This window comes from Xenopus laevis, chromosome 1S (assembly GCF_017654675.1).
Source record: "Xenopus laevis strain J_2021 chromosome 1S, Xenopus_laevis_v10.1, whole genome shotgun sequence".
Taxonomy (NCBI): Eukaryota; Metazoa; Chordata; class Amphibia; order Anura; family Pipidae; genus Xenopus; species Xenopus laevis.
The window spans coordinates 84008142-84021671 of NC_054372.1; the positions used below are offsets into that span (position 1 = coordinate 84008142).

General features: G+C 38.8%; 1 protein-coding gene across 1 annotated transcript in view; it reads right to left on the reverse strand.

Annotated features, from left to right (window-relative positions):
• Positions 1-13530, reverse strand: part of chaf1a.S (chromatin assembly factor 1 subunit A S homeolog) — a 46454-nt gene that overhangs the window by 31269 nt on the left and 1655 nt on the right. The window contains 2 exon segments of the mRNA NM_001095620.1: positions 5383-6053; positions 6132-6176. Of these exon segments, the coding sequence (NP_001089089.1) occupies positions 5383-6053; positions 6132-6174 (714 nt within the window). The 5' untranslated portion in view covers positions 6175-6176.

The following is a 13530-nucleotide window of genomic DNA, read 5'->3' on the forward strand; positions in this document are numbered from 1 at the left end:
GCATGTCTTTCTACTCCAAAGCACTAAGCCGCACACCCTTCCTAAATTTGGCAATTTTGGTGCCATTTTCTAAAATCATCTCAAAACTTCCAACCTGCAACATCGTATTTCCAACATACTATTATGTATCAATATAAATCTCCCCAAATATGAAAGGCTTGGGTCCCCTGAACAGTTTGATGCCCAATATGTATAGGTGTAACCAAGCACGTGGCATATAGGGGCTCCAAAATGAATACACCCCATATGGTCCGCCATTTCAGGTACTACAGAATCAACACATTTACATTGTTTTGGGAGGCGGCAAAGGTATAAAAACGTAAGTTCACCCCAAAAAACTATATTTTCAGAGAGTACACATTCCCCCAAATCCAAATTGGGTATGCATGTCTTTATACTCCAAAGTAACAAGCTGCAAAACGTTCCTAAATTTGGCAATTTTGGTGAAGTTTTCAAAAATCACCTCAAAGCTTCCAACCTGCCGCATTGTATGTCCCACATACTATTAAGGTATCAAGATAAATCACCCCAAATATGAAAGCCTGGTGTCCTCTGAACAGTTTGATGCCCAATATGTATAGGTGTACCCAAGCACATGGCATATAGGGGCCCCAAAATGAAGACCCCATATGGTCTGTCATTTCAGGTGCTGCAAAATCAACACATTTACATAGTTTTGGGGGGCGGCAAAGTTAGAAAAAAGTAAGTTCACCCCAGAAAAGTACACATTCCACTGAATTCAAATTGGGTATGCATGTCTTTCTACTCCAAAGTACCAAGCCGCAAACCATTCCTAAATTTGGTGATTTTGGTGACATTTCCAAAAATCACTTCAACAATTCTACCCTGCAGCGTCGTATTACCCACATACTTTTAGGTATCAAGAGAAGTCACCCCAAATATAAAAGCCTAGGGTCCTCTGAACAGTTTGATGGCCAATATGTATAGGTGTACCCAAGCACGTGGCATATAGGAGCCCCAAAACGAAAATCCCCATATGGTCTGTCATTTCAGGTACTGCAAGATCAAAAACATATACATAGTTTTGGGGGGGGGGGGGGGAGCAAAGGTAGAAACAAAAAAAGTACATTCACCCCAGAAAACCATATATTTTCGTAAAGTACACATTCTCGCGAATCCAAATTGGGTATGCATGTCTTTGTACTCCAAAGTACCAAGTCGCAAGCCTTTCCTAAATTTGGCGATAAAAACAGATTTTACATTTCTGAAAATTGCCTAAAAATATTGCAATTGGCCGCATTTATCTCACCCAATTTCTTACATACAATTGTAAAACCCATAAATACTGATGCCAAGGATCTACTTAACAGTTTGATGCCCAATATGCATTGATATAAGAAGGCAGCTGGCATGTGCAGACCTCAAATGAATATAGTGCATATGATTTTTCTCTGCTGCCGATTCGCCTTCTGTGAACATAGACCCCTGACTTCAGATTATGTGCCTCAAGACCCTCTTAACAGCAAAGACCCCCCCCAAAAACCATATATTTTTGGAAAGTACACATTCTGACGAATCCAAAAAAGATAAAGACGTCTTTCTACACCAAACTACAAAGCTTTTCTAAATGTAAAGGTTTTTACAACATTTCTGAAAATCGACTTAAAATTGTTGCAGTTTGCCGCATTTATCGCACACAATGTTTTACGTAAAAAGAAAAATCACCCTTAATATGGATGTCAGAGGTTACTGAATAGTTTGATGCCCAATATGCATAGATTTAACAAAGTATGTGGCGTGTACGGACCACAAATGAAAAACATGCATATGAATTTTCACGCTAGCCAACTAAGCTGCAGAAAAGAGAGCCCCAACTGTGCGTTATGTGCCATAAGACCCCCAAACTGTAAAAAGACCCCCAGAAAACCATATATTTTTGGAAAGCAAATATTCTGGCGAATCAAACTAAGTAAAATAATTCTTTCTATACCAAAGCACCAAAAAGAAAAACTATACTAAATATACATAAGGAACAATAATGCAGGGATAAAATTGCAATAACCCCTGAATCCTTCACAAAGGATTCGGCCGAATACGGAACCAACCCCAATTTGCATATGCAAATTAGGGGTAGGAAGGGAAAAACATTTTTTCTTTCCTTGTTTTGTGACAAAAAGTCACGCGACTACCCTCTCCGTCCCTAATTTGCATATGCAAATTGGGATTCGGTTCGGCCGGACAGAAGGATTCGGCCGAATATGAATCCTGCTGAAAAAGGCCAAATCCCGAACCGAATCCTGGATACTTTCATCCCTACTAGATTCTTTAAAAAAACAAAATGAAGGTGGAGTTACGGATGTCCTGGAGTAGCATTGGTTTACTGAAGTTTTGATTTCTTAGCATAGTAAAATAATTACAGGTAACATAATTGTGTTCTATATGCCAATATTTCCCATCAATTGTTTTGCCAAACACAATAAAGAGTTAAATGCTCCTTTCAATGGCAAATAGTTTGTACAAATAACTTTAAAAACACTAAAAATTAATAAATGTATATTGGAAAGTTGCTTAGAATTAGTAACATAGCAAGTTAGGTTTAAAAAAAAAGACACACGTCCATCAAGTTGAACCTTTTAACTCTATTTTAACCTGCCGGACTTCTAGCTGATCCAGGAATGCAAAAAACCAATTGAAGCCTCTCCAACTTGCCTCAGAGGGGGAAATCAAAGGGGTCCTTGAAGGCTGCAGAATCTGTGACCGGAAGGGCTGTAGACTTGGACAGTCTTGAGAACAGAGCATCTACCGCTGGTGGGTAAGACCACTTGTCCACCAGGTCCTTGGGAAATCTGACATGGAAAATGTTCTGGTAGACAAATTTTCGTTCTGGAGACTTCCACTCATTTGTACTGTAATGATTAGCGGTTTATGTGATGGAAAACAGATGGATGACTTGTTTTGTCTTTTGAACAGGCTTGAAGTTTGTCCTTGTTGTCCGGTGTTTGCGAGACATTTAGCACCTCGAGCAGCATGATGGATATCCCAGTTCTTGAATTCAACCTGATTATCATCCGCCTCCTAATAAGAGACATCAGATGGAGGGAGCTCACCTTCCGGAAGGGAGGAGCTTTGGTCAACCGATGATATGTCAGAGGGTATGGGCACTAGTGTCACCCTTAGAGGCATCTGATCGTTTGAGCTTACCCCTGGAACTGTGGTTAAGCCTGACTAATGCCTTGCCCAGACTATCAGCGATGGAGGGGAGTCCCTGTAAGGAGGCAAAGGACTGAGATAGTGGAATTGCCCAGGTGGGTGCTGGTGGATCTGCTGGGTGGGCCCCCTTCAGAGTCCTAGGAAGTGCCCTTCAGAGAGGGGTTCCCCATCTGTGTGGCCATTGAGCCCCATAGAACAGTATCTGCATAGCAGCTCTTCCCGACACCCTGTAATTTTGGATTGACTATTGACCGAGTGTAATGGCAGAGCCACGCTGAGGATGCCGTCCCCCGTTTCCTGGCGTGCTACTTGGATAAGGGAAGCAGGCGTAAGGATGCATGCCAGCTGAAGGTGCGAAGAAGCTCAAAATGGTGCCTCCATCCTTCCGCCCCACCTCCATGAGACGATGCAGCTTGCTTAGGCTGCCCCTCCTGTAAGTCAAACACTCTGCGGGAGTTTGCGTTTATTCGGAGAGTGAGGGAGGGCTGTCATTAGTGAATTAGTGGGAATAGGTTTGCTAAATCTCAGTAAACCCGGAGCACACGTAAAATAAAGACACCATTTAAAACTTTCTTAGCAGTATATTCTTTTGTACAGTTGAAGTGTCCTAACAGTGCCTTAACAGTAATGCCTAATACACACCCTAGACAGGTGCCTCTTCTGCCTACCCCTAGTTCTGGCCCTGAAGCTGGTGTATTTGCTTCAGAAACACTACTCAGTTTATACAAACAAGCTGCTGTTTTAGCCCCATGCATACACAGCAGCTTTGTTATATAAAATATTGTCGTTTCTTTACCCAACACACCAGTTTCACTGGTGTAGCACAACAGTACGTTGTATTGTCATTCCTTTAAAACACAAATTTTTTTGGTTTTACTGTTCCTTTAAGTGTTGGTACAGGCTATTATCTAAAAATGGCCACTACAACATCTTAGGGCTGAAAATCTAAAGGTGGTCTCCATCACGTTAAATGTGGGGCGTCATGTGTGGTTTTGAGGCATTTCTTTGCTAGCAGAAATATATTAAATGAAACACCATGTTGTGTGACAATAGATTATTGTTACTGTTCCTTAGTATGTTACCATTGTTTGCTTGTCTCTATGTTTGTGTACAAACAATTTTGTACTTATACTGACCCAGCCATTTCTCTGCACAGTTTTTTTTTTAACAGTGCACAAAAGATCATTTCTGCAACCCCCAAAAAAATACACCATATCTTATAAGAGGGAGTTATCTGTAAAAAGGATTTCCAACCTTATCTCATTACACATATACATGCAAATATTATACCTTAAGGATATACAGGATATTTGCTTATGGCTGCTTCATTTACTCTTAAAGTGATACTGAGACTGAAAAACTACTTTTTAAAATATGAATGAATATTAAAGAGTTACATATAGGTCATGTTGATTGTTAGTTCCTAAACCTGATTGTTTTGCCAACCTGACTGTCCCATCTCAGCCTGTCACTTAAAGTTTCTAATGCTAACAGACTCCTGCTGCACAAATATGGCAACCCCCTCATAGACAAAATGGGGAGTCAGATAATGTAAGGTAATGTAAAAGAATCCGGCAATGACTTTATGACAAAATAAAGTAGCCAATATTATGATAAATGTAAAAAAAATATTTCTGGTGTCAGTATCTCTTTAAGATGTCCATACATGTACCAGTAGCCTGAATTCCTTTTACTCGGTCACAGCCTGGGTCATATGTTAATAAACCATATTAGCCCAGTGTACCACTTCTAATCCACTGAAGACAGATGGATTATGCACATCAAGAAATCACAGCACACCTTATTTTTAAAAAATGCAGCTATAAAATGAGGTTTAAAATCAGCAGCAACGAAGACATACATTTTGCACTAGGGATGCACAATCCAGGATTAGGTCTTTTTCCAACAGGATTCAGCTGAATCCAAGTGCCTGACCAAACCTAATCCTTAAAACGATGTGAATTTGTCACACAAACAGCAAAGCAAAAAGTGTAACCATGCACAGTTGCCTTTTAGCCTTTCCAGCACTCATTTGTAAATTAGGGTTTGGATTCAGTTTGAAATTCAGCCAAATAGATCAAATATTTTGGGATTCGGTCAAATCTCAAAATAGTGGATTCAGCGCACCCATATTTATACTCAATAAACATAAGCAACATTTCTTAAATATAAAGATACATATTACAAGAGGAATAGAAGAAAGTAGCTTACTTTGCCAGTTGGGGTAGTGGAAGTTGATGGGCTGCTTCCATTTGTGAACTTGGAACCAGTCTGTACATCAGGAGAGCTAAGTGAAACAGGGGAACTGCTGGAGGAGACAGACACAGAGTCATCATCTGCAGAACTGTTGTAATCTTCTTTGACTGCTCTTTCGGGAGAAAAATTTGACACTGAAGTGCAGGAGGCTGCAGACTGATGCGGCTTGTCCAATTCAAGTTCTGGAAAACTCATGTTCTCAAGAGACTTATTGTCTACAGAAACAGTGCATTCCTCGTTTGTACTTAATGGAGCATTGGTGGTGCTCCTCTCAGGTGAAACTGTACCATTTGCTAGTTGTGCTCGAGACTCCCCATTTAACGGACTGTCATTCGAAGTGCTAATATTTGAATCTTCCGTCAAATCGATAGTGATGATAGAGGGGGCATTGCTGGCTTTGGGGGCTTTCCTAATATAGTTGTCCAATGGCCCTTTTCCATTAATAGCTTTAGGGATTGGAGTCATTTCTGTCTCCATTTCACAGTCATTTTCCATATCTTCCATAGAGGAGTTGAGAGAGTACAGCATTTTTTGAGGAGACACATTTTGTGGGATTCTTATTTTTTTCTCTTCTAAACACCCTTCATCTTTGGGTACTGGATTCAGGCGTTTGAAAGGTAGACGAGCTGCAACATAGATTGTTATGAATAAGAATGATGCAACTAACTAAAGAAAACAATTACCATATCAAGAGTGGTCTTTACCTTGTACCATCTTCTTTGTATTAGATTTAGTAGAGGATTTCATAACTGCAAAGAGAAAGACACACTTGGGTCAGTTAACTATATTAACAATAAGAGCAAAGCAAAACAAGAATAACCTTTAAAGCAATAAAAGTTTTAAAAATTGGCAAAGGAAGAAAAATAATTCAAAAGGAATCTAAAACTGGCTTGAATATACACGGGCCATGTAGTGCACATGTGCTGCAATTCACTGTCCTATAAAATCACATAAGCTTCAATTGGGTATGTAAGCGTATAGGACAGCTTGCAAGATCCCCAACAACCTCATTACATTTATTATAAAAGCTTATAGAAAAATAAGATTCAAAACAAATAATTAAACAATATTAAATCAGCATATACAGATCAGTGCCTCAAATAAGCTAGAGAGCAAGCTTTTGCATATGGGCTGTATCGTGTGATATTGTTTCATAGAGACCTGCTGCATTCAGAGGTATAGCAGCTCTAAAGGGGTTTTGGCACAACAAATTACATTTTTCATATACGTATTCAGATAATTGCTAAAAGCATTAAGTTGGCAACCTAACAAACAAATAATTGGCACACACAAAAATATTACTTTGCAGCAAAAGCATTAATTTATATGAGAAAGGGTTATTCTTATTCTAGTGGTAACGAGCAATGAACAGGTGACCCTCGTATCTAAAACAGCTTGTGTGTTCTTTTCTATGACTATGGTCAATTCTGAGCCCTTAGGAGGGGATAATAGCTAAACTAATGTATTTTAAAATAAATTACAGCTCTAATATAGGTAAAGGGGACCTGTCACCTTGAGAAATAATTCCAAATCCTATTTTATCATGTTAGTCAAGCAAAATAATCTTTATTTATATTATATAATTATTTAAATCTGGTTTCCTTCATCCTGGAAAATCATAATTCTAGCAAGCAGGAGGTTGCCATTTTGTGAACACTTATTAATGCAAGCCTTGCTAATCTCAAAATCTTATTTCTGTGCCAGAATGGGGGACATGATGGCAATCACCACGCACAAGCTAAGCAATTAGATGTTAAGGAGGGAGGGGGAATGTAGGGAGTGCTCCGACATCTAGGAAGTGCTGAATGGAAAGTAATTGGATGGGTGTTTTTAATAAAAAAAAAAAAATTGGGTGACAGGTCCACTTGACCATTAAATATTACATTGTTGCATACAATGTAATGAAAGTTATCTACTGTGTATCATGTGCTTGAATGGCTGCCCCCATGGCTACACAGCATGTTTATAGTTGTTTTTCTGAAGTTTTGCCAGTGCAGGGAACCAGTACATTATATTGTTTTTCCTTTAAAACACTAATTTTTTTGGTGTTACTTTTCCTTTAACCTATAAAAAAAAAATCATATAGGATTATGCAAAACTTTTTAAAAAGACCCTAAACACTTAATTTAACTACACACCACTAAAAATCAAAATTACTAAGAAAGGAAAACCAGTACGTTAGTCTTAAAGGGATACTGTCATGGAAACATTTTTTTTTACAAAATGTATCAGTTAATAGTGCTACTACAGCAGAATCCTGCATTGAAATACATCACTACGGTTATCTTGTTAGTGGTGCTTGCGAAGCAAAGCATCACTACTGTTATCTTGCAAACTTATTTTTATTTAGTGGTGCTTGCAAAGCAAAGCATCACTACTGTTATTTTAGTGGTGCTTGCGAAGCAAAGCATCACTACTGTTATCTTGTTTTAGTGGTGCTTGCGAAGCAAAGCATCACTACTGTTATCTTGCAAACTTATTTTTATTCTTCTTCCGTATGAGTTTGGCGCGTAACTAGTCCCGCACCGTTTGTCCTAGACCCATGAATGAGGTGTCAAATTGTGCGGCTTAATCGGGAATGGGGTGGTATGACTTTTCTAAGGGGTGGGTGGTTAATTGCCCCTTGCGGGGGCAATTAACCACCCCGAAAAGTCCCATAGATTAACATTGAGGCCAACTTTTGACGGATTCTAGCGCAGAGAGGGAATCTTGTAGAAACGTTAAATTTACCACATTTGAAGAGGTTTGCGACCTGTGTCAGATGATACCCCACACGAGGGTATAAGTTTTACCCCCGGGGCAGGAGAGGTCCCCAAATTTGCCCCATTGACTTATAATGGGGAATTTATCGAATAATTAGTTTGTCGCAGACCCATGAATGAGGTATCAAACCGTTCAGCTTATTCGGGAATGGGGTGTTGTGACTTTTCTGTCCTATTTTGGGGACCCAAAAAAGTGAGCGGAGCCGCAAACAACCAATCAGATTTTCCCTATTGACTTCAATGAGAAAATGTAAACAGCTGTAATTCTCACAGTAATAAAGCCAGAGCTCCCAAACTTGGCACCGTGGGTCACTGGGTGACTGCAGCCAAAATTTACAAAAAGTGGGCGGAGTCTACAACAGCCAATCAAATTTCAGCCATTCAATTAAATAGGAAAATTTTAAACTGCTGCCGCTCTTAGACGGTTAATGGCAGCCTCCTCAAAGTTGCCACAGTTGGTCACTGGGGGACTGGGATTAAAATTAAGAAAAGTGGGTGGAGCCAAAACCAACCAATCAGATTTCTTTGATTGGTTTTAATGGGAAAAATTAAGAAGGCTGCCATTCTCTCAGTATTGATGTCAGGGACCTTGAATATCACAAATGTGGTCGCTGGGGGTTTCCACTTCAAGTTTAGAAAAAGTGGGCGGAGCCACCAACAACCAATCAAATTTCATTCATTGATTTTCAATAGAAAAAAATAGAAATGCTGCCATTTTTACACATTAAATGACAGCATTCCCAAACTTTGGTATGTTAGTCACTGAGTGACTGTGGTTCACAATTAGGAAAAAAAGGGGCGGGGCAACAACAGCCAATCAGATTTGGGCCTGAGTTTTGCCACGGCAAGCACCACTCACATTTTCTTCAGGAAATGTACCTCTCTAGTTTTTATTCTTCTTCCGTATGAAAGTTTGGCGCGTAACTAGTCCCGCACCGTTTGTCCTAGACCCATGAATGAGGTGTCAAATCGCGCAGCTTAATCGGGAATGGGGTGGTATGACTTTTCTAAGGGGTGGGTGGTTAATTGCCCCTTGCGGGGGCAATTAACCACCCCGAAAAGTCCCATAGATTAACATTGAGGCCAACTTTTGACGGATTCTAGCGCAGAGACGGAATCTTGTAGAAACGTTAAATTTACCACATTTGAAGAGGTTTGCGACCTGTGTCAGATGATACCCCACACGAGGGTATAAGTTTTACCCCCGGGGCAGGAGAGGTCCCCAAATTTGCCCCATTGACTTATAATGGGGAATTTATCGAATAATTAGTTTGTCGCAGACCCATGAATGGAGGTGTCAAACCGTTCAGCTTATTCGGGAATGGGGTGTTGTGACTTTTCTGTCCTATTTTGGGGACCCAAAAAAGTGAGCGGAGCCGCAAACAACCAATCAGATTTTCCCTATTGACTTCAATGAGAAAATGTAAACAGCTGTAATTCTCACAGTAATAAAGCCAGAGCTCCCAAACTTGGCACCGTGGGTCACTGGGTGACTGCAGCCAAAATTTACAAAAAGTGGGCGGAGTCTACAACAGCCAATCAAATTTCAGCCATTCAATTAAATAGGAAAATTTTAAACTGCTGCCGCTCTTAGACGGTTAATGGCAGCCTCCTCAAAGTTGGCACAGTTGGTCACTGGGGGACTGGGATTAAAATTAAGAAAAGTGGGTGGAGCCAAAACCAACCAATCAGATTTCTTTGATTGGTTTTAATGGGAAAAATTAAGAAGGCTGCCATTCTCTCAGTATTGATGTCAGGGACCTTGAATATCACAAATGTGGTCGCTGGGGGTTTCCACTTCAAGTTTAGAAAAAGTGGGCGGAGCCACCAACAACCAATCAAATTTCATTCATTGATTTTCAATAGAAAAAAATAGAAATGCTGCCATTTTTACACATTAAATGACAGCATTCCCAAACTTTGGTATGTTAGTCACTGAGTGACTGTGGTTAACAATTAGGAAAAAAAGGGGCGGGGCAACAACAGCCAATCAGATTTGGGCCTGAGTTTTGCCACGGCAAGCACCACTCACATTTTCTTCAGGAAATGTACCTCTCTAGTTTTATATCTAATTTTAAAATTTGCTATGGGGCTAGACATTTTGACATTTCCCAGCTGCCCTCAGGTCATGTGACTTGTGCTCTGATAAACTTCAGTCACACTTTACTGCTGCACTGCAATTTGGAGTGATGTCATTACCCCTCCCTCCTACAAGCTGCTGTAATGTAAATAGAGCCTTGTCTGCTGAACCTGTCAATTGAACAATAGGCAGGAATCAAGATAAGCTCCCACTGACACCACTTCAGAAGGACTGAAATCCTGCATATAAATAATAATATAGTCCTCTGATAACTGCCCCCACTTACATTTCAAAAATAAATAAATAAATAAATATATATATATATATATATAAATAAATAAATAAACACACACAATTAATTTTGGGCACTGGAAAAAATATTATATAGATAGTTTATTTATATTTGTTTACACAAAAATGAAAAGGGGTTGTTCATCTTCCAAACACTTTTTTCAATGCAATTGTTCTTAGATTGTTCCCCAGAAATAAAGACTTTTTTCAATTACTTTCCATTTATTTTTTACTATTTTTCCAAAATCTAAGTTTAAAGTTGAATGTCTGTCTCTGGTGTTTCAGTCTGGCAGCTCAGTAATTCAGGCACAGACTCTAAAAACGGTTACAATTTTGCAACATTTAGTCGATACATTTCTCAGCAGCATCTCTGGAGTATATTAGCAACTATTGTATCAATTCTAACAGCTGCCTGTAATGAAACTCAGAGATTATGCTCAGTAGGGACAAAAATAAGAAATGTATCAACTAAATGTATCTATTTAGAACAGTTTACAAGGTCGACGATCCCCCCTCCCAGGGCTGCTTCAGAAGGTAAAAAAATGACACTTTACACTTCAATATTAGAAAAACAGTCACACTTAGAAAATAGAAAGTCATTGGAAAAAGTTGTTATTTCTGGTGATCTATCTAAAACCAACTAGTTTGAAGGTGAACCACCCCTTTAAAGAAGACGTTTTATGTAAAAAACAATAATGTACCAGTGCATTTTACTCATTTAGATATAGAAGAATTGTTCTTAAAAAAGTAGTGTTTCGGCTGATTTTTTGAATATTTCTGCAAAAACCCTAATATTCCCTCCTTTCTCTTCCACTTCCTGTTCCCTGAATTCCAAGGCTGTGCAGGGGAGCCGGCAGCTCTCAGCTCACTGCACTGTAGTGCAGCAACCAATCAGCAGCTATCAGGACCTGATAGGGAACTGAAGTCTGCCTGCTTGTGTGATTGCAGGGTTGTGATTGGCTGTCCCCTTCTACTGTGCTTCTGGCAAAGACCCTTTACGACACGTCCATCCCTCATTTGAAACACAGACAGGGACCATTGAACATCTATAGGGAGATGCAATAAAGGGGTGATTTTTAAAGATAATATTAATGGTTAGCACCATATAAAAGCAACACCATATATTACTTATAATTGCCAACAAAATTATATATTTTTTTCATTTATCCTATATGTCTCCTTTAAGCAAGGTAGTAAAGTAGCACCAACATTACATTTGTAAACAACCATGGCAGTCATTCAGCCTATTACCAGTATCCTTTAACCCTTACACACACACACATAACTAGCAATTGGTGTACACACATACACACATTTTTGCCATTACATATTCGCTAACCGCACAATAATTTTTATATGTCATTTTCTGTGATTATATTACAATTTTGGTAATTTTGGTGCATTTTTAGCCATTTTATTGCTTTTTCAGCTCTGTGTAGGTGTTATTCACTTGTTTCTGTCCGTAAAAATTATTTGGCCAACCCAAACTAATCAGACTGTGATTCTGACTGCTAATTGCACTAGGTGAGGAAAAAAAAAAAAGGGGTGATTTTGTTGTATTTTGTAATGTTCTTTGTTACTTGTTTTTGCACATGGAAATTTTGTCTGCCATGTATCCACTCTGTGCGCCCCATATTTTGGTAAATCTATGCATATTAGGCATCAAACTGTTCAGTGCTTATCTAGGATGTTTTATGTTGAGCGTTATAAAATCTGGGATAAATAATGGGTAAAGTGCACTCTTTGTTACAATTTTCAGAAATTTCATAAAAAACAATACATTTATGATTAACGAGGATGAAAGAAAACCTTGTTTTATGTATGTATAACAAGCTCTATCTAACTTATTCCCACTCTTGCCCTTTGATAGCGCTACAGGCGAAACACGAGTTAGGGCAAGATTTAGCTCATTGTGTTGTGTTTGTCTTTTATTCACCAGAGAGTGAAATTGATTGCGAAATCATCGTGTATGTGTGTATAAACTTTTCTTTGATCCTTTACCGTAATCTATTCTCTTTTCCAAGAGCTGTTGACTCTAAATGGGAATAAGCTGTATAGAGCTTAACAGACATAAAACAAGGTTGTTTTTTGTTTTTATTTCCTCATTAATCATAAACTTAAAAAAAAAAATCCATGTATGCCTGAAAAGTCTGGGAATTTAAGAAAGAGAAGTTAGTTGGTCGCCAATTTCCTAATCTAAAAAACGCTACGTTTGGCATATCTTTGCACTTTGGTAGCTTGCCATAGAAAATTTTATTTACTGATTTTGGATGTCAGAATGTGTACATTTGGAAAATATATGGTTTCTAGGGTCTCCTTACTATTAGGGAGTCTTAAGGCACTTAATACACATACCAGGTGCCTATATTGCAGCAGCCAGTGTCAGATGTGAAAATCTCTATGCACTATTTTAATTTGGAGGTCTCTGCGCCACATAGTTTGGTAGATTTATGTATATTGGGCATCAGAGTGTTCATTCCTGGTGTGCTTATTTAGGATGTTTTATGTTATCTTGCAAAATCTGGTGTATATAATAGGGTAACACACAAGCACATGTTCTTTCTTTGTACAGGTATAGGATCAGTTATCTGGAAACCAGTTATCCAGAAAGTTCTGAAAATAAGGAAAGGTCGTCTCCCATAGACTCTAATAAAATAAAACAATCCAGATTTTTCCATTTTCTCTGTAATAATAAAACAGTAGCTTGTACTTGATCCAAACAAAGATATAATTATTCCTTATTGGAGACAAAACCAGCGATAAGGTTTATTTAATGCTTATATTTAGTAGTCTTAAGGTGTGAAGATCCAAATTAAACAAAGACCCATTATCCGGAAAGCCCCAGGGCCCAAAAATACAGGATAATAGGTTCCATACCTGTACCTTATGCTATGTGGGAGATAACATGTTAGAAAGCGGAAGCTTTGAGGGGATTTTCGGGGATTTCATCCAAACCGTATCCAAATCCAT